This window comes from Loxodonta africana, chromosome 24, assembly GCF_030014295.1.
Source record: "Loxodonta africana isolate mLoxAfr1 chromosome 24, mLoxAfr1.hap2, whole genome shotgun sequence".
NCBI lineage: Eukaryota > Metazoa > Chordata > Mammalia > Proboscidea > Elephantidae > Loxodonta > Loxodonta africana.
In genome coordinates this window covers 45736468-45763475 of record NC_087365.1, presented here as the reverse complement: position 1 = coordinate 45763475, position 27008 = coordinate 45736468, and the positions used below count along the sequence as shown (strand labels likewise).

The 27008-nt window shown below is 51.7% G+C and overlaps 2 protein-coding genes across 7 annotated transcripts in view; both read left to right on the top strand.

The window, feature by feature from the left end:
- ELMO2 (engulfment and cell motility 2) overlaps nucleotides 1-9283 on the top strand; it is a 47869-nt gene extending 38586 nt beyond the window's left edge. For all 4 annotated transcript variants that reach the window (XM_064276154.1, XM_003411752.4, XM_064276155.1 and 1 more), the window contains 9 exons: nucleotides 1039-1143; nucleotides 1238-1346; nucleotides 1761-1897; nucleotides 2963-3126; nucleotides 3241-3353; nucleotides 3561-3668; nucleotides 4469-4551; nucleotides 6500-6577; nucleotides 7770-9283. In XM_064276154.1, the coding sequence (XP_064132224.1) occupies nucleotides 1039-1143; nucleotides 1238-1346; nucleotides 1761-1897; nucleotides 2963-3126; nucleotides 3241-3353; nucleotides 3561-3668; nucleotides 4469-4551; nucleotides 6500-6577; nucleotides 7770-7970 (1098 nt within the window). In that variant the 3' untranslated portion in view covers nucleotides 7971-9283. The remainder of the gene's footprint in view (nucleotides 1-1038; nucleotides 1144-1237; nucleotides 1347-1760; nucleotides 1898-2962; nucleotides 3127-3240; nucleotides 3354-3560; nucleotides 3669-4468; nucleotides 4552-6499; nucleotides 6578-7769) is intronic.
- A 1560-nt stretch (nucleotides 9284-10843) lies between these two features.
- Nucleotides 10844-25630, top strand: SLC35C2 (solute carrier family 35 member C2). Of its 3 annotated transcripts, XM_003411750.4 has the most exons (10): nucleotides 10844-10931; nucleotides 16809-17161; nucleotides 17727-17877; nucleotides 18678-18741; nucleotides 19533-19605; nucleotides 20156-20324; nucleotides 20448-20531; nucleotides 22884-23059; nucleotides 24272-24401; nucleotides 24832-25630. In XM_003411750.4, the coding sequence occupies exons 2-10, from the start codon at nucleotides 17042-17044 to the stop codon at nucleotides 24960-24962; spliced, it is 1098 nt and encodes a 365-aa protein (XP_003411798.1). In that variant the 5' UTR covers nucleotides 10844-10931; nucleotides 16809-17041; the 3' UTR covers nucleotides 24963-25630. The 3 variants fall into 3 exon arrangements, with proteins under 3 accessions (XP_003411798.1, XP_023406078.1, XP_023406080.1); XM_023550310.2 differs by lacking the exon at nucleotides 17727-17877; XM_023550312.2 differs by lacking the exons at nucleotides 10844-10931; nucleotides 16809-17161 and having other exon boundaries at nucleotides 17837-17877; nucleotides 19423-19605.
- Nucleotides 25631-27008: the final 1378 nt, after the last annotated feature.

Below are 27008 nucleotides of genomic sequence, written 5' to 3'. Positions count from 1 at the left end.
TCAGGTTCGATAATTCACCAGAATGACTCACAGAAATGCTATACTTAAAATGAATAGTTTTATTACAGCAAAAAGGATATAAATGAATAGACATATGGGGCAAGGTTTGGCAGGGTTCTTAACACAGAGCTTCCATGTCCCAGAAATGGACATGCTACCCTCCCATCTGCATCAGTGTCTTTCACTAACCAGGAAGCCCATGGTGCTCCCGTGTCCAGGGCCTTTATTGGGGCCTCATTATATAAGCATGATTGATTGACTTGTGCCCCTACCCCCAGGTCAGCTGATGTCACAAGGTGGGTCTTTCTGCCCTGGCCAGCCCCTACCTGAGTCACATCATTAGCATAAACCCTTAGGTGTGGTCTGGAAGCCTCATCAAAGGCACTTCAATTACTGGGCTGTTTCCAGGGTTTTACCATTATCTCTTAAAGAACCAAGGACAAAGAACATTTTCTTTGAATAAAGTTTATCTGAAACACCAAAGGAAACCAAAATGCAACTTTGGTAGGCCTTCCCCCCTGACAGGGTAGTCAGAGGGCCTGCCCAGACAGATCCACGAGGTCCCCTCCTTTATAATGGTGGCCCTGAAAAAATTGACAGTGAAAAGCTGGGGAGGCCTTGATGCTTGATTTGTTTTAGCGGTGAAGGACGCACGTTTATATGTCACATCTGGCCCTCTGAAACAAATCCATTTGTAGAAGGGCCTACCAGTCAGCCACAGTGGGCAGAGTCCCCTCTGTCCTCTAACTGGTACAGCTAAGTTCTTTTAGAAACTAGACTATCTTGTGATAGAACATGGCCTGAGATTAAGTAATTACTGCACCCCTACTAAGTGCCAGCAGTCTGCTAGGGTCTGGGGTGCAAGGTGAGCAGCCACAGTGCAGTGCCTGAGGAGCTCAAGGTGAGTAGTAGAGATGGGCTGCAGGAGAGGGAAGTACAAAGTGACAGTGGCCTATGTGGTGGGGGGGGCCAATAGGGGCTTCCCTTCCCCACGCAGGGAGTCTACCCAGTCTCAAACCAGGTTTCTTTATTCTCCAGAACCACATCAACCCAGCAATGGACTTTACCCAGACTCCTCCTGGAATGCTGGCCTTGGACAACATGCTATACTTGGCTAAAGTCCATCAGGACACCTACATCCGGGTAAAGGCGGTGGGGCTGGCTCACCCTGTCCCTGTGTTTGGCCTTCTCCCCTCCCCTCCTTGATCCGTCCTCTCCTTTTTTTCCCCCCTGACAGATTGTTTTGGAGAACAGCAGCCGAGAAGACAAACATGAGTGCCCCTTTGGCCGTAGTGCCATCGAGCTCACCAAAATGCTCTGTGAAATCCTACAGGTTGGGGAACTACGTAAGTCTGTCCAGCTTCCCCTCTTCCTTCTGCCATTCCTTGCAATCTAGATCCTGCTGAGACTCAAGATTGTAAGCAGTTAGATGTCAGTGGAACTGGACACTGGTTTTCTATCACTGCGGGAGCTGATAATCCACCTTATCCTGGTTTATGGAAATCATGGCTGTTGCTTTGTTTCAGCTAGTAATTTGAGCTGGGTCTGTAACAGGGCGGAGCCAGACCCAGAGAAAGTGCCCTGGAGGAGAAGCCAAGGCAGTGGAGAAAGGCTGTCCCATACGCCTCATTAGCCATGGCCTTGGTCTGGTGTTGTGCCTCAGGACTCTGTAGCAGAGCAGAGGTTCCAGGAGTCTCCTGACATGAGCTCCCATTCCCCATGAGCAGAGCTTTATCCTTCCTGTTTCTGTCCTTCCACAGCCAATGAAGGGCGCAACGACTACCACCCAATGTTCTTTACCCACGATCGAGCATTTGAAGAGCTCTTTGGAATCTGCATCCAGCTGTTGAACAAGACCTGGAAAGAGATGCGGGCGACAGCAGAGGACTTCAACAAGGTCAGTGGCACAGAGCTTCCCTGTCATGCGGCAGTCACACAGCTGGCCAGAGCCCGGCAATCTCTGAGCTGGAAAAGCAGCTTGGTCTGTGGTGCTGAGAGCCTCAGTCCCATTTGGTTGTGACTTCGCTGCAGCCTTGAGCAGTGGCCCTCCCTCGTTTGCCCAGTGGAGCCAGTACCTGCTTACCCTCATCCCCCATCTTCCTTAGGGAGCAGAATACACTGAAGAATAGTGTATGTCATGGGTGGTCTTGTTAGTTGCCATTGAGTCGATTCTGATGCATGGCAACTCCATGGGTACTTAATCAATATTCATTCCTCAGTGCTTTGTGAGTGCCCACTCTATGTAGACCATTGTGCTAGGCCAATAATCTAGGAGTTGAGAGTATAAAGAAGAAAAAATTACCTGTAATTCTACCACCCAGCAGCAGCCAATGTTACCATTTTTATGTGTTTCCCTCTTGTCTTTTTTCCTATGGATTTTTCCTTCATTGGTGAGATCACACAGCACATGCAGTGTGTTACCGGTTTTTTCTTTAGCTGTTGTTGTTTTAGGGAACTAACACATTTACTGAACACACGACACTGTGCCAGGCATTGTGCTTGCCTTCCATAGAGCATCTCATATTCCTTGGGCAGCATATACTAGCAGATGGGTCTTCCTTTCTCCTGCTTTAAAGATGGCAGCCTGATGATGTGAAGTGACTTGCCCAAGGAACAGACTAAAGGACAGAGAACCAAGATCTGGATCCATTTCTCTCAACTCCAACAGCCTCTGCTCTTTATGCCGCCCGTGCCCATAACCCACTGCAGTCGAGTCGTTTCCAACTTCTGATTTACAGAAGTATTGAGAAGTAAAGCATCTGTACCCATGAGTCATTTGACCAAAACATCCACCTAAAAAGGCCTGTCTTAGAAAGTCAGTATTCTCATTCACCTAGCAGATACCTGTCAAGCCTGTGATGCTGAGGACCCTGGGGTGGGACACAGCCTTGGTGCCCAGCATCCCTCTGTCTGCTTCTCAGAGCTGTGGCCTAAGGCAGCTGTCTTCTTCCTGTCCTCTTAGGTTATGCAAGTAGTCCGAGAGCAAATCACTCGAGCTTTGCCCTCCAAACCCAACTCTTTGGATCAGTTCAAGAGCAAACTGCGTAGCCTGAGTTACTCGGAGATCCTGCGGCTGCGCCAGTCTGAGAGGATGAGTCAGGATGACTTCCAGTCCCCGCCAATTGTGTAAGTGCCATCCCAGAGAGGTTGGGTGGGGAAGGCAGCTGCCAGCTCTGCCTTCCTTCAGGAGCTCTGTGGTCCCCATGACCTTCTCCTTACTCTGGTGCATGTCCACCCCAGGGAACTGAGGGAGAAAATCCAGCCCGAGATCCTGGAGCTGATCAAGCAGCAGCGCCTGAACCGGCTCTGTGAGGGCAGCAGCTTCCGAAAGATTGGGAATCGCCGAAGGCAAGGTGAGAGGAGAGGCTGCTGGGCTGGTCCTTACTGACCAGACTCACTGGTACTGGAAGGGGGCCTGCCTGGGATGGAACCTGCCCTCTGTCTCTGTGCCCTGCTGGGAGCAGGCAGAAATAAGTCCTCCTTTATTTTTTGCCTCTCATGTGCTGGGGCTTTCACAGAACTGCCCTTGTTCACCTGCTCTGCTTTCCCTTGTGTTCCAGAACGTTTCTGGTACTGCCGCTTGGCACTGAACCACAAGGTTCTGCACTATGGTGACCTGGATGACAACCCTCAAGGGGAGGTGACATTCGAATCCCTGCAGGAGAAAAGTAGGTTCATTTCTTGGTTCATGTGTGTCATTGTAGCCGGACTTGTCAGGAGTCTTGAGTACTAGCACTGGCTTGGTTTCAAACGGATTATATGATCTTGGGCAAGTCATGTCTCCAGACCTGTTTCCTTATCTGCCAGAGATCATTTCCACCTGGCCTGCCTCACAGGGTTTGGGGAATCAGATGGTATCCCAGGTGTCATTGTGATCTGTAGATCATAAAGGATGGTCCAAGGTTAAGTTGGAAGGCAGTAGTTAAGAGCATAAGCTCTGAATCTAGACTGCCTGGATTCACATTTGGACTTTGCTCCTAATTAGCTGTTAATTCTCTATGCAGGTTGATTTTCCCTCTGCCTCAGTGTCCTCTCTTGTAAAAGGGGTATAATAAGCACACTTCCCTCACTAGAGGACTGACTGAGTAGTGAATGTAAAGCACTTAGACCAGTGCCGGGCACGCAGGAAGTATTACTAGGGCTACCACCACTGTGGCATTATTGTGGCATTGTCATCCTCATTAGCGTGGAGTGACAGTGAGGAGAGTGCCCAAGGCCCCATTCCTTGGGGAGACAAATCCAAAAGCCCTGAAGTGACCCCACTTAGCTTTGACACAACTCCACCAGGCCATGGTCCACGGGAAGTGACTAAGGAGGGAAGAGTAAAGGCTACCTTCCCTGAGCTAATCTAGCCCTTAGAATTGGGGGCATCCGGGGCACTGTGTCCCCAGGGCTTCCTTCCCAGCACTGATGCCAGGACCAACATGCAGCATGAAGCATCCAGAGACTCATTCACATTGTATGTCAGTTCCTGTTGCAGACATCAAGGCCATTGTCACTGGGAAAGATTGTCCCCACATGAAAGAGAAAAGTGCTCTGAAGCAGAATAAGGTGAGTGGCGAGGCAGTTTGCATTTGAGTCCCCATCACAGTGGTATCTAGAGAGTCCGGTTGTTGATGGTGGTTTTTAGGTGTGTCCTCTCCCCCATCCACCTCAAATTATTCCTGAACGTTTTATTAAGTATAATTTTGGACATAAGAAAGAGCCTCCATATACTTGTCACCCACCTTAACAACAACAAAAAAAAAAACCTCAACAGCCATGGCAAATTCTGCCCCATCCACTTGTCTCGTTGTTTTGAAGCAAATCCCAAGTATAATATTGTTTCATTTGCAGATATTCTGTATGTATTTCTAACGTAGAAAACCCAAAACCAAACCCAGTGCCGTCGAGTCGATTCCAACTCATAGCGACCCTATAGGACAGAGTAGAGCTGCCCTGTAGAGTTTCCAAGAGCACCTGACAGATTCAAACTGTCAACCCTTTGGTTAGCAGCTGTAGTACTTAACCACTACACCACCAGGGTTCCCTTCTAAGGACTCTTTAGCATACCCATTATCACACCTAAAGAGAAATAAAACGTAGCTATTTAATATCAGGAAACCCTGGTGGGTAGTGGTTAAGAGCCATGTCTGCTAACCAAAAGGTCGGTAGTTCAAATCCATCAGGCGCTCCTTGGAAACCCCACGGGGCAGTTCTACTCTGACCTACAGGGTTACTGTGAGTCAGAATCAAGTCTATGGCCACGGGTTTGGTTTTGGTTTATTTAATATCATGAAATATGCCATCGATACCTGAATTTCCACCAGTTGTCTTATGAATGTGATAATCTTGTTATATAAAAATATCTGTATACACACACATTCTCTCTCTTTCTTGCTCTCAACTGTTTTCTTTGTTAAATCAGGATTCAATAAGGTGATGGGTTGATATGACTTCTAAGATTCTCAGTTTATGAGTTCTCCCTCCACATTTCTTTTTTTTTTTTTTTTTGCTCCTTTGCAGCTTCCTAGTAAAGAAGCCAGGTTGCTTGGCTGGTGCTTTCCCAGAGTCTGGATTTTGCCGACTGTGTCCCCAGGGTAGTTTAACTCGCTCTCTGCCCCAGATCTGTGAATTGGTGGTGGGATCAGAGGCGTGAACCAGTTTAGGTTTGACTTGGGTTTTTTGGCAAGACTACTTCATGGATGATGTTTTGTTCTTCTCTCAAGAGGTGCGTGTCTGGCTGTCCTGCTTTTTGTGATGTCAACAGGCTGTTGATGCTCACTACCTTGTTCCCTTAATTGAGGTTTGCAAAATGGTGACGTTTGAATTCAGTCATTCCATTTCATTTATTAGCTGAACCGTTTCTCTAAAGAGAAACTTGCCGTCATTTACCATTGGCTTCCCACTTGTACATTTTGTATAAGAAAGGCAGGACGAATGCTTGGCTCTTCCCCTTCGGATACCTATTTTTAACATGATGAGTTCATTCCCTGATCTCATCCAACAGTGACCAAACGTGTGTGTGTGTTGCTTTGTTTGGCTTTTCGGTATTGTGAACTCATGAATTTGAGCAAATTATATTTGTTTTAATCCATTATAGTTATTATTTCATTGAGGCTCCAACTGTCTTATGTTTGGCTATAGTATGTTTTCGTTGTCTTTATTTTTAAACATTTATGGCATGATAGAAACAGGAAGGCTGTTATCTTTGTAATATAAGTTTTAGGGTAATATACAGTCATGGGCTCTGACATTTGAAGGGCCCTGAGTGTTGAAAAATGACTTTTCTCCAGTTTTAAAAGTAACACATCTTAGGTGTGACCTGGGCGGGAAGTGGATGAGTCAAGACTGATGACCGCTGAACCTCATCTCCAGCCACATCTGTGTGCCTGTCCAGGGCCCTGAATTGAGGCTTTTGACGATGCTGCCAAGTAACTAGGACTTTGGCCAAGATCTTGGTGTGTAGAACCCAGGCCATTCCATTGCTCCAGAGTAACCAAGACCTTTTCTCCCTCAGGAGGTGTTAGAATTGGCTTTCTCCATCCTCTATGATCCTGATGAGACCTTAAACTTCATTGCACCTAACAAGTATGAGGTGAGCAGTATGGCAGTACCCTGGACAGCAGACCCCTCTTTGTGACTTTTCAGTTGGAAGGGAAGAGTGGCCAGAACAGGAAAGTCAGCCTCCAGGCAGATGGCCACAGCATGTCATGAAGGCTGGGTGACACACGGGACCTGCCACGTTGTGGGCCTTTCCCCGTGAGCTGGGCTCTCCAGGTCACCCTTTAGCAGCAGCTGTGAGGTTGTCATGAGAAAGGTAAGGTCAGCTAACTAGGGACCATTTATTTGCCTGGGAACTAGGAAAACTCTCCTCCTTTCCGTTTCTCCATGGCACCTACCCAAGTGAACTTGACAGACTCTCCCTCTGCAGGGCTCCTGGTCCCATGTTGTAGTGGATCAGCATGGGTTTGGAAACCTGGTCCTTCTGACAAGGAGCTTATAGTTCACCTGCAGCACTGGAAACTACTAGATAGTAAATGAGTAGTTGTGGTTGAGACCGTAAGTGTCTGGTGATCTCTGAGGGCAATGGGTGGTAACTAGAGGGAGGCTTCTGGAAGAGGAGACACTTAGGCTAGGCCTGAGTTGCTGGTGGAATTTTACTGGGAAGGAACGAAGGACAAGCAGGTGGGGAAACATGGGAAAAGGAAAACGTCAGCAGAGGGAACAGGACGATTGTGGGGAGGGAGATGGGTAGTGAAGAGTTTTTATTCCCTCTTATCATAAGACCCTGAAGTTCAGTCTCTCTAGGATTTATTTTTAACATTTATTGAGTGATTTTTTTTTTTAATTTACTTTTTTTGAAACAAATTTAAGATCCTACTGTGATTCCTGTTTGTGTCCTACATTTTTACATTTCCTTTACCACCCTAGTGATTTCTGGGGCAACTTCAAGTAGGTGATACCCCCATACTCGGGTCTCATTTCACCATATTCATCAGATAAATGTTTAAAAATCACATTTCTTATTATTTTAAGAAGTTTTGGTAGAAATCCCCTCATAAAAGCCAGAAGCTCTTTTCAGAAAGTAAGTGATCACCTCCCAATTTATCTTTGCTGTTACTCCAAGTTTTCCTGTTTCAGCTTTGCGTCAAGTTGTTTTTGCCTATACTAACTACAGTGCCAGAAGAGACTGGCAGGTTTGTGAGTCCCTTCAGAAAAGGGACCTTGGCAGCACCTGCAGCCAAGCAGTAGCCACCAGGTGACGTTTTATAACTTGCTTCCCACAGTACTGCATCTGGATTGACGGCCTCAGTGCTCTTCTGGGGAAGGACATGTCTAGCGAGCTGACCAAGAGTGACCTGGACACGCTGCTGAGCATGGAAATGAAGCTTCGGCTCCTGGACCTGGAGAACATCCAGATTCCCGAGGCCCCACCGCCAGTCCCCAAGGAGCCCAGCAGCTATGACTTTGTCTATCACTACGGCTGAGCCTGGAGCCAGAGGCAACAGCCCAGGAAGGGATTTGGGGCCCAGGAGAAACTCACAGTCTGGTGCCTTGTCTTTTGCTTGTACAGAATCTGTAGTGACCACGGTGGCCAGTCAATGCCAGCCATTCCTTTGACCACCTCGGACTACCCAGAGCTTCCTCTTGGTCCCTGTCAACTAAGAGTCATGAAGGCAGGTGCTCTGCCCTCCCATCACCGTGAGGCCTGGAATCGGGTCATGAGGAATGAACAGCAGAGGCCTTTGCCTTCCAGCCCAACAAACTGCCTCTTGAGCTGGATTTAACAACAGCCACTCACCTTTTCTTCCTGAGCCTGCTCTCCGGTCTGCTGGACCCCCAGGTGAGCAGGACCTGGCCTAGGAAGGCTGCCTGCAGAAGACAGGTGTGCTAGGTGCATAGAGAGCCTTGGAGCAACTGCTTCTATGTGACCCATGCCTGTGTCTCAGATCTCAGTAGAGGCCTTGGCCATGGCCTTTTTCTTGGTAGATGCCTTGGGCCTTTTGCTTTTGTCTTCTCCATTACGGCTCACTCCAGCCTCACATGGTGCCAAGATGCTGCTGCTTCTGAGATTTGGCTCTAACATCTCTGTTCTCTGGGACCACCAGATCTTCCTTGCCCAGGTAGTTTTCAGGACAGATGGAAATTTCTAGCCTACAAACTCTCATCCCTCATCCCTCCAGGCTAAGTCCCACCCTCTTAGTCTCAAGAACTCTGCAGGGAAAGCCCAGATGAGGTCAGGAGATCCCATCCTCCCATGTTTGTATCTTTTCCTTCCTTGGCAGAAATCTCCCACCCGACCTGAATTGCAGCCCTTCCAGTTTGCTTTCCTCTGGTCTGCCAACCCCAGGATGTCTGCCCTTTCCTTCCTCCCCTTCCCAGCACTTTGGTTTCTGCCACTGGCTGTGATGTCACAGAGCTGGTGGAGTCCAACTGAGGCCACAGCTGTGCTGTTGGGGCTTTCCTGCTGCTGCAGCACCTGTAAACCATACACACAGCCTCTCTCCTTGGACACACATTAACACAGTGGCATTCGGTATTGGTAGCCCGGCATGGTAGGTACTGTCCCATGAAGAGTGTAATATATATTTTCTTTACTATAGGCCATACTTATACAGACGTGTATATATATTTATATAAGATCTACCTATCCTAGGACTCAATGTTTGAAGGGAAATAAAACTGGGGGCTAAAAAAAAATAGGTAACACTTGCACTTGTAAGCCAAGATTGTAACCTGAGAGCAGTCAGAAGCTTCCTGTCAGTAACCATGTTTTCAATAAATACTCTTTCATGTACCATCTGCGGTTCCCATTGACAGCTGTTTCTCTGTACTTGCTCCCTGCCCAAGGGTGGAGATTTCACCCTGATAAGCCTTCATTCCAGTGTGTCTGAGACTCTGGAGAGCTCCAGCTGGGGCCCTTTGCCACCTTCCAGAACCCCTTCCTCCTCTCCAGCTCGCTCTCTCCCCACCGCACACACAGGCACACCCCTCCTGGTTAAGGATATTCACAGATTGTTGCAACGGGACCAAGTGTTTTCTGCTCAGGCCTGCTGAGCACAGCGGGGAAAGGGTACAGCGGGATACCTCAGGGTACAGCAGAGAAAGGCATACTGTACACCCCCGTGAACATACCCTCCCTCTCCTCCCTGCCAGGAACACAGCCAGGGAACAGCTCGAGTACTTGTGCCTTACAGAGACACATTCACTACCCTGTGTGTCGCCTGTGCTCAGCGCCCAGCCTCCCAGCTGGTGTTTAGGCTGTTGCTCCAAACCTCCTCAGCCTTGGTAGCTGGAAGGATTGAATGAGGGCGGTATGAAAATAGATGCTTTCTCTCGCCTCTTTCAAAAGGCATAGAAAGTGCACGCAGTACAGGCCTTGAGGGCTGAATAAAGCCGAGACCTTAAGCAGTCATGGGTGCCTTTGTGGGTGCTTGGTGAAAGTTGAATGAACTAATGCCTGCGTGATGCCAGCTGGCAGTGGCAGCAGCAGCAGTTTGAATAAAACTCTCCCTGCACTCTGGCCTTGAGCCCTCTGTTTAGAGGAACCAGGGGGCCTGGCTGAGTCACTTGCAGCAAGTCTTAGAGCCAGAGACGCAGGACAGGGCTGGAGGAGGGCAAAAGCCCAAAACCACCTCAGTATACAACCCCAGCCTGCCTTCTCCTCCAAATGGGTCTCCTATCCACAAGCTCTGCCCCTTTTACCCCATCCTGCAAGATGAATAAAATCAAAACTCCCTAGGCTGGTATTTTGGGACCACTGCAACTCGCTCCTGCTTTTCCAGCCATAGTTCTCATTAATTGCGTTATAAACAACCCAACTCCAAGCTAGGCCGGAACCTTCTCATCCCCTCCTTTAGGATTCGCCCGTTTGCTGTCTAGGAGGCGCTCCCTCTACTCAACCTACTGAGATAGAGATGATTCAGACAACGTGCCAGCTAAGCAGAAAATGCTATTGCCTCTCTGGCGGATCGTCTAAGTCATAGTTTCATAGTTTAATGCTCCCGACTTCTCACCAGCCCCAAGAGCTGGCTTGAGCTCCCAGAAGTATAAGCGATGAGAGATTTATCTTTGCGGTTCCATGGCTGCCCAGCGCTGGACTGGTCGTAAGGGAAATACTTCATTCATAAACACGTGGACATTTTCTGGATACCCGCCGTGTGGGGGCCACTGGGCTCCAGAGTAGGAGAGACACAGTTACAACACGCGGCTGTAATCAGCGCTGGGCGAGAAGGCGTTCCCAAAAGAGGGGACGTTGCGCCGCGCCTCAGCGAAAAACGGGAAAACAGCTGCAGCAGCTGCCCAGATTCCGCCGGCAGCCGAGTGCCGGCTCCGCCCCGTCCCGCCCGCAGCCGCTTCCGGCGGAAGTCGCCCCTCCCCGGCGCGGCAGCGGAGGCCTTCTCGCACTTCCGGCAGGAGGGAGCTGGCCCGGAGCTCCCGCGGAGGAGGTGAGTGGACACGCGGCGGGCCTCCCCGCGCGCTCCCGGGACCGGGGAGGGCCAGGCCTGGGGCAGGGAAGCGCGGTCCCCGCCTGGGCTCTGCGCGCGAAGGCATGGGGCACGCCCGAGCTCCTGGGCCTCAGTGTCCCCGTCTGCAGCGGGGGCAGATGCAGGGGTCTCTAAGCACCCTCGTGCTGGCCGCCTGCCCCGCGCTAGCTCACCCAGTATTTACTGAGCACCTGTGACGTGCCCGGCTGTGAACCCAGCCGAGAGCCAGAGGGACACATCCCTGCCCGCAGAAATGCCGCGTCTCGGGATGGGGGCGGGTCAGGCAGTACCCACGTGAGCAAACAAGGAGAGGTTAGGTGGTGGAAAGTGCCACGAGGATAAGTTGGAGACAGCAGGGTCGGGGAGGGACCTTGAAGAGTGACATTTGAGCTTAAACCTGAATGAAGTATTCGGTCCTGCAAAGGTCTGTGGAAGAGTGTTCTAGGCAGAGGGAACAGCAAGTGCAAAGATGGGAACAGACTATGCGTTTGAGAAACAGCAAGGAGGCCAGTGTAGCAGGGTGTTGGGGGAGACTAGTAGGAGAATGAGCTTGCAGAGGTCAGCAGAAGCCAGATCGTGTGCGGCCTTCCTTGTAGGTGTGGCAAAGAGTTGGGATTAGCAGGATGAGGGCATGGTCTACTTTCTGTGTTTAAGCCATCTCTGTGGGAACCCTGGTGGCATAGTGGTTAAGAGCGACAGCTGCTAACCAAAAGATCGACAGTTCAAATCCACCAGGTGCTCCTTAGAAACTCTATGGGGCAGTTCTACTCCACAACAGGAGTTTTGGTTTTTATGGTTGCTTGGTGGCACAGTGGTTAAGTGCTTGGCTGCTAAATGAGAGATTGATGGTCTGAACACACCACCCAGACTTTCTCTGAGAGAGAAAGATGTGGCAGTCTGCTTCTGTAAAGATTTTCCATGGAATCGATTCCACAGTAGTGGGTTTGGTTTTTTTTGGTTTATGGTTGCTTTAGGAGTCCCTAGGTGGAATTGCTAACCGAAAGGTTGGCATTTCGAATCTACCAACCACTCCTTGGAAACCCCATGGGGCAGTTCTGCTCTGTCCTATAGGGTTGCTATGAGTCGGAATCGACTTGATGGCAACGGGTTTGGCTGGGTGGTACAAATGGTTAACTGAAAGGTTGGAGGTTCAGGTTCACTCAGAGGCTCCTTGGAAGAAAGGCCTGATGACCTACTTCTGAAAAATTGCCGTTGACAACCCTGTGGAGCATAGTTCTACTCACACACATACTAGGGTTTTTTGTTTGTTTTTTGGTTATGGCTGCTTTATGGACTCCCGGCTATAGTTGGAAAGGCAAAAGCAGGGAGACCATTTAGGAGACTGTTAAAGTCAATAGGTGAAAGATAATTGTGACGCATACTGTGGCAATAGGAATAGAGTAGATGGGTTAAGAATTATATTGGAGGTGGAACTGACGGGACATGATTTGAGGAGTGAGGGAAAGAGTGGTCAAAGTTGACACCATCTGTGAGTCTTGGTGTTTGGCTTAAGTAAACAGATGTATTTTGCTGGAATTTACTAAATGACTTTGGAGTAGGTTGGGGGCATGAGTTAACATCAAGAAATCTGCCTGGAGTGCCCTAAATTTTCGATATCTTGAGTGGAGCTACTAATAGGCAGTGAGATGTACTAGGCTGGAGCTCACAGAAGAGGTCAGGAATAATGGAAAGAGTGTAGAAATCATTGGCATATAGACAGGACAGGATGATTACTTAGGGCGAGGACTGAGATAGAGAAACCCAGTTCAGCCCTCAGTTTTTACCAGGGCTTCAAACGGGTTCTTTCCGGTTCAACCCCCTGCTGAGAATTTGTATTTGTACTCCAGATATACTGAATCAGAATCTACATTTAACAAGATCCCCAGGTAATTCTTATAAGAGTCACCTGGACATTTTGTTAAAGTGTAAATGTAGATTCTGACTGGGGATCTTGTCAAAATGTAGATTCTGATGCAGTATATCTGGGGTGGAAATGCAAATTCTCAGGAGGGGATTCAGACCAAAAAGAACCAGTTCAAAGCCCTGGTTTTTACAGATTATAGTGAGAAAGAGTAGCCAGCAAAGAAGACCAAGAAATAGTCCTGAAAAACTGGGAGAGTGTGATGTTATGACCTCCAAGAGAATGTTTCCAGGGGAGGAAGTGGTCAGTCGTGTAAGATACTGATGAGGACAGAGACTGGGCCCTTGTAGGGGCGGCAGGGGAGGGAGGGCGTAGTGACTACGTGGCGCACTGGGGACAGGCTGAAGTGGGAGCCGAGGCAGTGTAGGGCTCTGGGAAAGTTTTGCTAAAAGGTTCCAGGAATGGAGTGAGCACCTGCTGTCAGCCAGCACTAAGTGCTATAGTGATGCCACTGACTTGCCTCCTCAGGAAGTAGATGGATTTATCTCCCTTTACAGTTGGGGAAACTGAGGACCAGAGGTTTCATAACTTAGGGTCTCACAGTAGTAAGCAGAGGAGCCAGAATTTGAGCCCAGACCTCTCTGGCTCCAAAGCCCACACACACTCTTAAGCACTAAGCTGTATTGCCCATGTTACGGCTGGGGAGACCCACGAGAGCGAGGCGCTATGGTGACTCATCCCCTCCCCTGAGTACCAGCTCTCCCCTGATGTGCATACTGCTCCCAACTAGGGCTGCCTTTGGGGAGAATGAGGCATACAGGGAGTTTCTTTCCTGGGCAAGTGAGATTTTTAAAAAAGCATTTACCCCTTTAAGCCTGGTTTCCCTTGTAAAATAAGGGTGTGGAACCCTGTTACCTTTATATCTGTTTCTCCAATGCCAGGCGTACAAGGGTGCTTAGTAAATGCACATCGTGCAAGTGGCTAGATGATTTCCAAGGGACCTTCTAGGTGCGATTTGGTTTTGGGTTTGTGAGTGGGTGACCTTTTGAATGCCAGTAAGATACTGAGTGTTATTAACCTTTGAGACAGTGTTCGTTGTAGGCTCGAGTAGTCTTGGCAGTCTTCCTGGAGGCAGGGATCCTGGACTAGGTCTTCTCTGAAGTAAGGCCAGGATTTGACCAGGCAGAAGAGTGCGGAGGAGGGCATTGCAGTGTTGGAGCAGGAGTTGGTTCACAGAAGGGTGAGCAGACTGCCCTGGTGTGGAACACATGTAGGAACCACAACGGGAGAGTGTTAGGAGGAAAACTGAGTGCCAGCGGCCTGTGTGGTGTAAGCAGTGGTTCTCAACAGGGAGCACTTTTACTTCCTGGTGGACATTTGGCAGTGTCTGGAGACCTGTCAGGTTGTCACACTGGAAGGGCGGGGTGTGCCGCTACAGCTTGTGGGTAAAGGCAACAAAGAATGAGCCAACCCAAAATGTCAGTAGTGCTGGGGTGAAGAAACCCTGGTATAGAAGCGAGACTGTTGGCCTTGAGGGCTGTTAAATGTAGGTTTAATGCCACATGCCTCACTCTTTAGCCACGTGAGCAGGACTCTCGCTATGGGCGGTGCAAGCAGAAGCAGAGAGACCCTGCAGACGACTGATGCAGTAGTCTGGGGGAGAGAGGAGGCTGGCTCGGGTGGTAGTGGTGGACCATATTTGGGATATTTTTTGAAGGTAGAGCTGACAGTGTTTGTTGACTGAATGTGGACTGAGGGAAGGAGGGCTTAATGAGAACAAGGTTTGGGCCTGAGCCTCTGGGTAAATGGAGGTGCCACTTGCTGAGACGGGAGGTAGGAAGAGGCACAGATTTGGATGGAGGGGGATGGGACAGGAGTTCTGTTGTGGACATACTGAGTGCGACATCCTAATTACAGACATCCAGTCAAGGACGAGTAGGCAGCTGGATGTCCTTCAGGGGCTTAGGGGGAGGGCAGAGTTAGTGATACACATCTGAGAGGTGTTGGCTTACAGAAGGCCTTTAAAACAATGGAATTGCCTTAGGTCGTGTAGCACCCGTTGCCATGGAGTCAGTTCCAACTCCTAGTGACCCTGTAAGAGGAGAGTAGAACCCCCTGATAGGGTTTCCAAGGCTGCAGTCTTTATGGAAGCTGACTGCTACATCTTTCTCCCGAGCAGCAGATGGTGGGTTCAGACTGGTGACCTTTCCGTTAGCAGCCAAGCGCTTAACCATCACACCACCAGGGCTCCTTTCCTGTAGCACAGTGGTTCTCAACCCCATTTTATAGCAAATATTTTGTAACAACCCCCCTATCATCCTGAAGTGAAATTTATGGTTAATTATAAAAACTATTATATGCGTAATTAAAAAAAAAAATTGTACGATGTGTTAACTATCATATAAAAGAGAAATAAATGAAAAGTAGTTGATAAAATGTGCTTCAATACGTAAGTTCCTCAGCACAGTGGCACTAGGAGTCACAGTGAAGTGGGTAGAGGCTGTGAGCTATGAGTAGCCACAAAGGCAGATGAAGACAGCCCTATGGATTGGCAGTGCAAATACCCTGAGTGCCATTGCTGTTGATGTGGTTTTCCCAAAATGGGAACTGTTGGTACAGTTCTGACAAAAACAGTTCCGTGTCCCCTCAGTGTACGTGGTAGGTACATTCTTGGAAACTTTAGTGTATAATAAAACCACATGAAAAACAGCTTTGCCTTTGCATATAAAAGAGCAGGATTCTAAGATCAGGTCATTGTAAATTGATCTCTCACATGAATGTCAGGGTCATAAGGGATACAGAACCATTCTTGGTTATATGGACTGTCTGTTCATAGTCCCTGCTTGCTAAATGCCAGAAGTGTCCCCCCAAAGTACCCCCACTGGTAGCCAAAGCTCCCCTCAGAGAACCATAGCCCCGGGGTGTCCTTTGGACAGAGGCTTGTGCCAGCTCCCAGCTTACCTTGGGGGAGGGAAAATGATGACACGGGTGCCAGAGTATGGGGCAGAATGTAATTACTCCTTTCAGAAAGGATTGGGGGCAGGGGAGGCTGGGAGTTGTGTCTCATCAGACGGTTCTAGGAGGGCTTCAAGAAGTGGTGTTTCAGCAGGATGGGAGCCTGGGGAGGAGGGGGACACACAGATGAAGCAGCCAGTGTGGTTATGTCGGGCCAGAGCACCGCCAGGCACAGACTGGTCCACCAGGCCTGCACTGAGGTTGGCCGGGTTGAAGGGAAGCAGGGTGTGGGTATTTGGCAAGTCCCTAGGGACTCTGTTGGAGTAGTTGTGAGAGGCTGGGGCAAGGTAGATACTGGGTTCTTGGTTCATTTTTAATCCTTTAAAGACTAGACCAGTCCCCTAAAAATAATGAGGTGCGTACCCTTGTGCCTTGAGTCACCAGATGATTATGGAAAACTGCAGGATGCCGGGCCTGTGCACACCAAAGCTGTTACCCAAACCGTCACACATGCTGTGAAGGAAAAATAGAGGGGCCGTGTGAGCAGCTGTTTCTCAGGGGGACTCATTGGGGGCCAGGCTCAAATGCTGCAGAAAGTAGGGTTCACTGAGAAAAGAATGAAGGGTGGGCTGGGGGTGCAGTCCCTCAGGCAGCAGGAAGGAGCCTGGTGTGTTTGGGGAACTGAAAGGCGACCAGTGGGACCAGGGCCCCGAGAGCCACTCAGCTGAGACTAGAAAGGCGCACTGGGCTCAGATGGGGCCTTGTTAGCCACAGGGAGGGTTTGGTCTATATCGTAAAAGTACTGGAAGCCATCCAGAATCTTCAGCAGTCGTCTGACAAGATCAGATTTGTGTTTTTCAAAGGTCACTTTGGTGGCAGTTCTTGGAGAACAGTTTGAGGGAACAAGACTGGACATGGCTGGGAACGTTGTGAGTGCCCGTGGTGTTGCTCCCCCTGTGGAGCTCCAGAGTTGAGACACATGGTCTGTCCGAGTCACCAGAGCTGCCTCTTCATTTTTCTAGTGTCAGCCTGGGGCCCTGTGAGCCCTGCATCCAGTTCACCATGAAAGGTGTCGGATCAGGCCGCCAGCCGGGTAGGTGAGGACCCTGCCTGGGGTGCCGCTGACCATTCCGAATCATGGAGGCGAAGAGAACTGCCCTAGCCACGAGGCGTTCTTGTTGAGAGTTGGGACCCAGCTCCACTGGCTCCTGTGCGCCATCTCCACCCAGCCAGCTCGGGCGTGCAGCGTCCCCGGATGGGGCGGCGGGCCCTTGACGTGGCCTTTGTGTGGAAGGCGGTGCTGACCCTGGGGCTGGTCCTCCTCTATTACTGCTTCTCTATCGGCATCACTTTCTACAACAAATGGCTGACAAAGGTAACTGAAGGCCTGGCCAGAGTAGGGGGTGGTGAGGAAGCGCTAGAGCTTCCTGATGTTAACCACAGGGAGGCCTGGGCTCTGGCCATTCCCACTGGAAACCAGCCATACCTCAGAGTAGACCAGGTCCCCCAAAGCCTGCCTTGCAGGAACTTGGGGAGGGGTGCTGAGGGGTGGGCGGGCAAGCTTAGGTGGCTCCAGTGGCAGCAGCTATTTACCAGCTGGTAGAGAAGTATTTCAGTATTTCAATAATTGTACAGCCGGATTAGCCCACACCAGAAAACTAAATTTCTGAGTATAGGCTGCGGGGAGGAGCTGGAACAGGTAGCGGAAGTGGAGACACCACCAAGCTGGGGTTGCACTCTGGGTCTCCCACCTACTCTCAGTGCTACCTCTAGAATGGAACCATAATCTCGCATTCCAAGTGATTGCGCTGCAGGGGGAAGCTCCTCCCATGCTGCAAAGCGCTCACCACTGGGGAACAGCATCCACAGAGAGGCCAGGGTGGGGAGCGGCAGGGGGCAGCCATCTCACTGGGCTGGTCCTGTGCTTTGGCTCCGAGCAGAGCTTCCACTTCCCCCTCTTCATGACAATGCTCCACCTGGCTGTGATCTTCCTCTTCTCTGCCCTGTCCCGAGCGCTGGTGCAGTGCTCTAGCCACAGGGCCCGCGTGGTGCTCAGCTGGACCGACTACCTCAGAAGAGTAGCTCCCACAGGTGTGTGCCCCGATGGGGGGACATTGCTTGGAAAACCCTAGGCCAAGACCCTTCCTGGCCTTGAAGCTCAGCCACCCCGTTTCCCACTCTGGGCCTCATCACTCATCTCTTCCTGCCCTCCCCCGCCTCACTTCTGCCTCTTACAGATCCCCATCTTTCCCCCCAAAGTCTCAGAAAAGTCCCTGATGTGGCAGTGGCCTTGTCGTCTGCTCCCCCGTCAGCAGACAGCCTGAGCCAGGCACTAGGCAAGAGGCACAGTAGGGGTCGAAGCCGGGTCCCTCCCTCAAGGAGGCATGCTAGAAGGGGACCCTAGCCCAGGCTGGGGTGGGTGTTGTCAGGGAGGAGTCCCCAGAGTGAGTGCTGAGACCTGAAGGAGGAGTGGGCCTGAAAAGGGGAGACCTTTGTGCAGAGAGGGTTTAGGTCTGAATGGGAACTGAAAGTGTGTCAGTGAGCTGAGCCTGGGGCCAGGGAGAGGAAGTGGGGGAGTGAGCTGAGCAGTCTGGACCTCAGGCCACCGGGCTGACATGATCAGATAACGCCCCCACCAGCGGATATTGACAATATTGGACCAGTCAGAATGGGCTCCAGCCCTAATGCTGGTACAGAGCCCCTCTCCCTCTTTTTGGCCAGAAATTAACCCTCTAGTTACTGGGTGGAGAGGAGGGCCTGAGGGCTGTAGCAAAAGGGCCAGAGAGGTAGGGGAGAGGGAATGTTTTGACACCCAGCATAGCCTTCCCGGGCCGCCCTGACTGGATAGTGACCATGCTTGCACTGCCTGGTGGGGGCTTCTGTCTCCACAGCACTGGCAACTGCGCTCGATGTGGGCCTGTCCAACTGGAGCTTCCTGTACATCACCGTCTCTCTGTGAGTACCGACCACACCCGCCTCCTCTCTCAGGCTCACGCTCTTTGTCCAACTGGCTTGTCCAGCTGGCTGCATTCCGCCAATGGGCCAGCCACTCCTCCACTCTCTGGGACCAGCCCTCACTCTCTGAGCTCCTCTCTGGCACCCAGCAGCTCTACGGGAAATCTCCAGCCTCTTCCATAAGCCCAGCACAGAGAGGATGCTGTGCTGCCTGCCAGGTGGCAGGGGAAACCAGAGGACTGAGATGAAGTGGTTACAGTCATAGCAGGGGGCCGAAAGGCAGCAAAAGCCGCAGGGAAGAGAAACTGGTGCGCAGCGCCCACAGCCGTTTTAGCCTGTGTGGGCACACAGAGGCACATGGAATCTTTATTTCTTATCTCTGGTTTTTTGCTTCAGAGAGCAAAATCCCTGCCTTCTCCGTTTCTCTTCTCTGATCCTCTTGCCTGAGCCTGATCTCCACAGAGGGGTAGGTAAATAATAGGCCTCGGTGAGCTCAGTGTCAGACCTGCCTGCAGCCTTTTCTCCCTGGCGATAATCAGAGGCCTCTCAGCCAGAGATTTCTTCCGATTAAAGGTCATTTATCCAAAAAAAGAGTCACTTATCAACCCAGACAGTTCAAAAAAAAAGTCACTTATCAACCCAGACAGTTCAGGCCGGCTTCTCTCGCCTTTTTGTATCCAGGTTGCCCTGCTTCCTCAGGGAAGCCAGGGGGCCTCCCCCCCAATTCTCTGCCAGCCCACTGACGACTCTGTGGGCTCCTGCGGTGCATCGTGGGTAACTTTCGCTTCCAGGTACACAATGACCAAATCCTCAGCTGTCCTCTTCATCTTGATCTTCTCCCTGGTCTTCAAGCTGGAGGAGCTGGTGAGGCCCCAGCTTCCCTCTCGTCCCCCCGTCCCCATAGAGGCTCAGAATAAAAAAGGGAATCTGAGCAGTGGCTTGTCATTGTGTGTGACAGAGGAGACAGGCCCAGTCCAGGTGGCAGCAGTTCCCTTCTCTGAGAAAGGACCTGGACAGGGGCAGAATTTAGGATATTTAAAAACTGACTTGGCAGGATATGGCCTGTGTCAAGGGTGGAGGTGAGGTAGAGCAGGGTCCTGGGGGCTCCCTGTTGCTTGAGGCATTAACCCTTTGTTGACTAGGTGCAGGGGAGGGAGTGAGCCACTTAAGGGCCTAGGACAGTTGCAGGAAAGCATTTCAGTTTTTACAGCAGGTGGAGCTGTTGAGTATATATGGCTGAATGTCTGCCCTTGATGGGCAAGGAGCCGGCCAGGACCCCTGGGGAAAGAGGTGGGATGGGAGGGTTTCTTGCTCCAGGGACAGCCAAGAAGGCTGCTGACTCCCAGGCCCTGGGTGTGATGAACTCTTGGCCCTGGAGACCCTTCAAGTTAGTTACAAGCTCTCCCTGTGCTAGCGAGCGGCACTGGTCCTGGTAGTCCTCCTCATTGCCGGGGGCCTCTTCATGTTCACCTACAAGTCCACACAGTTCAACATCGAGGGCTTCGCCTTGGTGCTAGGGGCCTCCTTCATCGGCGGCATTCGCTGGACCCTCACCCAGATGCTCCTGCAGAAGGCTGAGCTTGGTAAGCATGGCTCCCATGCCAGAGAGGGCCCCGGCTCAGGCAGGGTGGAAGCTGCAAGGTGTGGAAGAGAAGCAAGAGTGACCTGGCTAGCCCTGACGATCCGCCCATCTCCCCACCCTGCAGGGCTCCAGAACCCCATTGACACTATGTTCCACCTCCAGCCGCTCATGTTCCTGGGGCTTTTCCCTCTCTTTGCCGTATTTGAAGGTATGTTGGGGCATCCAGCTCAGGGGCACCACAGTACAACCGATCGAAATCCCTGCTCTGAGGCCACCAAGCTGCAGGCCGTATACCTGGGTAGCAGGCAGGCACAGCTTGGGGCTGGCAGACACTTGAACAAAACAGCTGGGATCTACGTGATAAATGCTACATGGGAAATATGGGTAAAATGCAGTGGACAATAGTGGCAGCAAAGGTGTACAGACCCCAGAGCTATTCCAGGGTATTCTCATTGTTTTAGACGTACAAGCTTGTTTGATCTTGGCAAAAACCCTCATGTGCCGGTACTGTCAGCTACCCCATTTTACAGATGAAAGAAACTGAGGCCAAGAGAAGTAAAGATAATTTGCCTAAGGTCCCCTGGCTCATAGATGAGCTAGAACTTGGGTTGAGCAGCCTGGCTCCAGAGTCCCTCCTCTTACTCTGCTCTGTGGCCTCTGAGAAGGAGCAGAGAGTCATGAATTACTTCAGGATGGTGGAGTGGGAGGGCAAGACAAAAAGGCTTCCCAGATGGTGTGTTCTGGAGGATGAATGAGGTTTGGACAAGCTGATGGGAATGGGTACCCGAGAAGTGGGAACAGGTTTAGACTTTGCGAGGCATGTCACAGCAAGTATGTGTTCTGGGGAGTACAGGCCCTTCAGGACTGGCCGAGGGTGTGGGGCTGGGGCTGGGGCACAAGAGCCTGGGGCGGGGTGGGGGGCAGGCCTCGTTCCTTCTGCTTCCACCTTCCGCCTTCCGAGAGGAGAGGTGAGGAGGCGATGGTGGGGTGCCATGGCTGGGAGGTACAGACCCACCTCCCCCCTTCCGACGTTATCTTCTCTGCCCAGTCCTGTCTGCAGGGTCATTGCAGAAAAGCCCGTCCCACATCCATTTAAGTTTCAAGCAGTGAACCGTCTTGAACCTCCCTGAGAAAATTATTCCACAGCCTGTTGTCTAGGAAACTTCTCTTCTGCAGCCTTGTTTTTTCCTTTTAAAAATCTCTCCCCATTCCTTCAATATACCCCCTCGTAGCAAACACAGCACTCTCCCTCCATTCTGGGGTGTTTACACCATTCCCCATCTCTGCAAACCCTCATCCGAAAGCCCCTGTTAGTCGTCACTTAGCGAAGCTGCATGGATTTAGCTCCTTTAATCTTTTCTGGTAAATTAATCCCCCAAACGCCTTCATTACTTACATTGCTCTTCCCCGAATTCCCTTCAATTTGCCAACGCCTTTGCAGCACCGCTGAGCCCAGCATCAAACAAGATGTCCTACATCATGTGCCTGTGTGCCTGGAGGGAGCCGTCACTCAGCATTTCTTTGGACTTCCCTCCAAAATTCTCCAAGTGCTCTTCCAGCCTCGGCCACCACAGGCCTCTCCGTGTGTCTAGTTTGGGACTGCCCTTTACACACTGTCCATACTCAGAGAAGTCAGAGCCCTCCTGCCAGGAGGGACCCCAGGGGTCATTCTCCCTGATGGACAGCATGAGCCTTCTGAACGTCTAAGCTGAATCTTGTGTGTATGTGATGTGTGTGGATGTTTCTGGAGCAAGGGAGCAGGGCTTTTATCATATGTTTATGTATCTGTGTGTATGCTATGGATTGAATTGTGTCTGTCATAGCAGCACTGATAACTAAGACTGTATATATGTTTATTTCTTTTTGAGACCTATTCATCAAATTCTAGTGCCTATCTGAGGAATACTGGTCTAGCCCCAAACTTCTCATGTTATCAGTCGGGAAACTGAGGTCCAGGAAGGGGACAGACCTCAGCCTGGGTCCCACAGCTCTGGCAAGGCCTGGATTAAAGCAGTGGAGGTTGGCAGGGATGGTGTCCTGTCCCTGGTTTATAGGTAGCCTGGCAGAAGTTTAGACCAAGGGACTCCCGCGTGGCCAGGCTGTCCTTGCTTGTCGGACTGCCCTGTTTCTCTCCAGCCCACTAGTTGTCACCTCGGTGGAGCCTGCATGAAGTTACCACCTCCTGCCCACCCTCCCCAAAGAGCAGTAGAAAGTTCTGTCCAGTGGAGCAGAAAACCACCCACCTCTGCTCGAGCACAGAGGCTCTGCAAGCCCTCCCCGCACTCCCTGTCAGGACCGCTGCCTTGTTCAGCCCTGGGGCTCCGGCAGCCCGCGCTACCTCTCGGTTTCCCCACGTTTCAGGCCATCTGTGTATGACTCTTGTCACCCTCCCACCCGTCTTCTCAGGCCTCAGTCAGCAGGTGCTCAGGAAGTGGTCACTGTGTTGATGGCAGGCCTCATCTGGTTGGTGGGAGGGACAGGGGCCCCTCTTCCTGGGCCAGGCCGCCAGGCAGGCGCACCTAGGACACGGCCTCCCGCTTTCTCTCCCTGTTGCTTCCAGGTCTCCATTTGTCCACATCTGAGAAAATCTTCCGTTTCCAGGACACAGGGCTTCTTCTGCGGGTTCTTGGGAGCCTCTTCCTTGGCGGGATTCTCGCTTTCGGTTTGGGCTTCTCCGAGTTCCTCCTGGTCTCCCGAACCTCCAGCCTCACACTCTCTATTGCTGGCATCTTTAAGGTACAGACTTGGAGGTGACTCCTGTCCTGTCTTAGAGGGCAGTTCCCAAAGCCTGTCTCTCAGACAGTAGCTTCTGCCCAAGCTCCTGCATCCCAGGACCCTGTGGATAAGAGACTGAAGTGCCTAGTTGGCGCCTAACACTGCTGAGCGCCATGCTCATATCCATGGTCCCTGCAATCTTCACAGCAGCCTGTGGGGTGGAGATGATCGCCCCATTTCACAGAGGGGGTACCGACACCACGAGCTGTGCCTACCCAAGGATACGCAGGAGCTCGGAATGGTTGGGCTGGGATTCAAGGCCAGGTGTTGACTCCACTAGGCCTGGGATGTATTTATGTATTCCCTTGAATGCCAACTCCGATGACGTAGCAGTGGCTTGTAGCCACGGGTTGTGAAGCCCCCATCGAGACTCATCATTAAAGAAATCCATGATTGATGAGCAGTGTCTGCCATGGGCACAGCAATGGGTAGTTACATCACCAGCGCGACTGCCATGTGTTTGCCCATCTTGCCTTTCTTTATTGCCCCTAGTAGCCTCCCCTCTTCCTCTTTCCCTTCCCGCTCTCCTCCCCTCTCCTCACTTCTGCCCTTTCTCTCCCCATCACCTCTTCACCCATCCCTGCTCAGGGCCACAGAGGTTTTTTCCTTGACTGGGCAAGCACCAGCACTAGAGCAGTGTTGCCTGAAACCAGAAATGCAGGTCCCCAAGGGCCTTCTGGCTGCCAACCAAACGACTCAGGCACAAGCCGTGGTTCTCGGAATGGATTGTCTCACTAGACCCCTTGGCAGTCACTGTTTCTGAAGAGCCCAATGACCCGTGTGTGGCCTGCAGGGCAGTGTAACCGGCACTTACCTGGGACAGAGTCTGTGGAAGGGCAGCTCTCCCTACCCCAGGGGAGAGCTGTGGACAAACTCCTGGCTCCCAGACCTGGCTCTGGCTTGCCTCATCTGTTCCTCACAGAGCTCTGTGAAAAGCCCCTTTTTTGTTGCCTCTCAGAAGACGGAGGGAAGCTGGCAGGAAGGCGACACGGACAGACCAGAGCCTCCGAGCTCACAGAACCTTCCTTTGCCCTGAGGCCAGCCTGCCCCTCCTGGGCCCTGGGCATTTGTCGGGTCTGGCTATGTCCTCTGAGTGTGCCCAGTGCCCCCACCCACCTGCACGGGAGCCAGATCCTCCTGTGATGACATTCCCTTCCTACTTCTCTGCCCCAGGAAGTCTGCACTCTGCTGCTGGCCGCACACCTGCTGGGTGACCAGATCAGCCTCCTGAACTGGCTGGGCTTTGCCCTCTGCCTCTCAGGAATATCCCTGCACGTCGCCCTGAAAGCCCTGCACTCCAGAGGTAACCGCGGCCCCTTTCCAAAGCCCAGTTTTCTGATGATATGCACCTGCCAAGTGACACTCAGTGCCTTGAACTTCCCCTCACCCCGTCCCTGGCCCCTGCCCTGCCAGCAAGAGCCAGCCAGGTGGCTCTTGGCGGCTGCTCCATGGCAGTCCAGCCTGATGGCTCTCAGCTGCCCCATGGCGGTCCAGACTGGTGGCTCTCAGCTGCCCCAGCAGTCCAGCCTGGTGGCTCTCCACAGTTCAGCCGCTTCTGTGTTGGCTGTGCCTCTAGCCAGGGAGCATGCCTAGTAGTTCAGCCTTCACCTCCTCCAGGAAGACAGGTGGACTGCAGAGAGTGGTGGGTGGGAGTGTTGCGCCTCAGCACACTTGAGTCAGGGCAAACCAAGAGAACCGTGTTTGGTCTGTAACCATGATCTCTCTATTTCAAGGTGATGGCGGCCCCAAACCCTTGAAGGGACTGGGCTCCAGCCCTGACCTGGAGCTGCTGCTCCGGAGCAGCCAGCAGGATGAAGAGGACAATGAGGAGGAAGAGTACTTTGTGGCCCAGGGGCAGCAGTGACCAGCCAGGGGGAGCCCCTGGAAGTAGGCTGCCCGGCTGCAGCTGACACTCTGCCAGGCAGCTCCGCTGGTGGCTCCTCACGGCAGCTGGGGAGCCGGGGTGGGGAGTTGCCCAGCTGAGCCTCAGGGACGGCCTATTGCCATGTGGTGAAGCTAGGTCAGGGACCTGGGGCTCTTATGCTTCTCTGCAGAGCTTGGCCAAATGGGGTGAGCCCCAAGCCACATGGCCCACGACCTGGCCCAAACTGGGCCCGGACTGTGCTGTAGTCACAGCAGGGGAAGGAGCGGCTGGTTCTCCTCAGTGTCTGCCAGACGCTGAGAGCCAAGGTCATTATTCCAGAAGCCTAGCAAGTTTCCAAGGGCCCTGGGTTTGGACTGCTGAGCAGTTGCGAAGGGAGATGGAGAGGCTGGGGCCTCATCACCTAAAGAGCATCTTTGCTCAGAGAGCAGATTTATTTATAGTTTGGAAATAAATGGTTTACGCTCCACTGGTCACCTCAGGTTGCCTGAAACCCATTCTTGCTTGTCCTGGAGGTGTGGAGGCAGGGAGGGCGGGCGTGGAAACCACCAGTCATAATCCAGGTCTCCAGCATCTTGGGCTCCTTTGCCCTTTCCTCAGGGCCCCCCCCACCTGCAGGCAGGAATAAAAGGAATGTTGACTGAGCACCACATTCTGGAAACTATCTGCTTTCACACCTGGATTTGAATCCCGACTGTCCCTTACTAGCTGTGTGACTTTAAATAAGTTGCTTAACCTCTCTGTGCCACCGTTTCTTCATGTGTAAAATGGGGATGATAGTATCTGTCTCAGTCATTCTGAAGATTAAATGAGTCAATATTGGTAACAGATGAAATGTTAGGCGTTTATCTTTAAAATCTGTTCAACAACCTAGAAATCTTAGAAAAGGTCAAGAACTTCCTAAATGAGTGGCAGAGCTCGGATTCAAGTTCAGGTCTGTTTGCCTCCAGCATCTATATACATCCCATGTTCACACTTCCTCCTAGTTTGGGTTTCTGGGCCTCTGGGTCCTGGGCCTTCCACTTGCCCAGCTCAGACAAGTCCTCTCTAAAATGGGGAGGGGACAGGGAGATCCTGGTTCTGATGGCATATGGTCTGAGCCCTGGCCTGCGGCCTCTGAGCTGGTTCTCCTGGGATGGGAGATCTGGCCCTTGGGACCCAAGTCTGCAGGCAAGGGTGATTTCAGGCACTCACAGCAGGTGGCGCCGTTGTACCACTGCTGCTCGGGGACCCAGGCCTGGCCTGTAGGGGGCTGGTCTTACCCAAATGCAGGCAAGTTCCTGCTGAGAAAAGGGGTCGTGGGAGGAGGGCAGCAGGAGTCCCGGGGGAGGTGGGGGGGACCTGGATGGGGCTTGTTACAAAATTGTTCTAATCAGATTGGAGCCAGCAGAGCTCACTAGGTTAAGCCTAGGGAACTTTAATACTTTAGAAACGGGTTGGCAGACTTTTGCTATAAAGGGCCAGATAGTAACTATTTTAAGTTTGGGGGCCATGTGGTGTCTGTCACAGCTACTCAACCCTGTTGTTGTATGCTAAAGCTACCACAGACAACACAGAAACAAGAGGGTGAGTGTGGGAACGACCGTCGCCAGCCAGGCTTCCTGCATCCATGCACTGGGTTCCAGTGAAGCCCGATTTACGCAGACAGGCTTGAGTCCTACTCCCAAGTTTACAGATAGGGAAACTGAGGCCCAGGAGGAGGCTGGGACTAGTCTAAGGTCCTCAGAGTCTCCATGCGCAAGAGGAATTAGAACCAAGGCTTGCCTGTGATTCAGAGTCACATCGCAGGCTTCATCAGCAAATGGGGGTGGAGCACAAAGGGCTGGTCTGAAGCGATGCCTTATCTGGCTCCCGCACCTCTGCCCCCTTGGATTCTATAAGCTCAGAGGCCAGGATTAAAGGAAGCTGGAGTTCCACGCAGGATGACAGGCGGAGAAGCAGCAAACAGGGGCCTCCTCACCTCTCCCTGAGAGACCTTTTGATGCAGGATGCTCAGGTGCTGGAGAGCCTGCCAGAGCCCCACTGCTC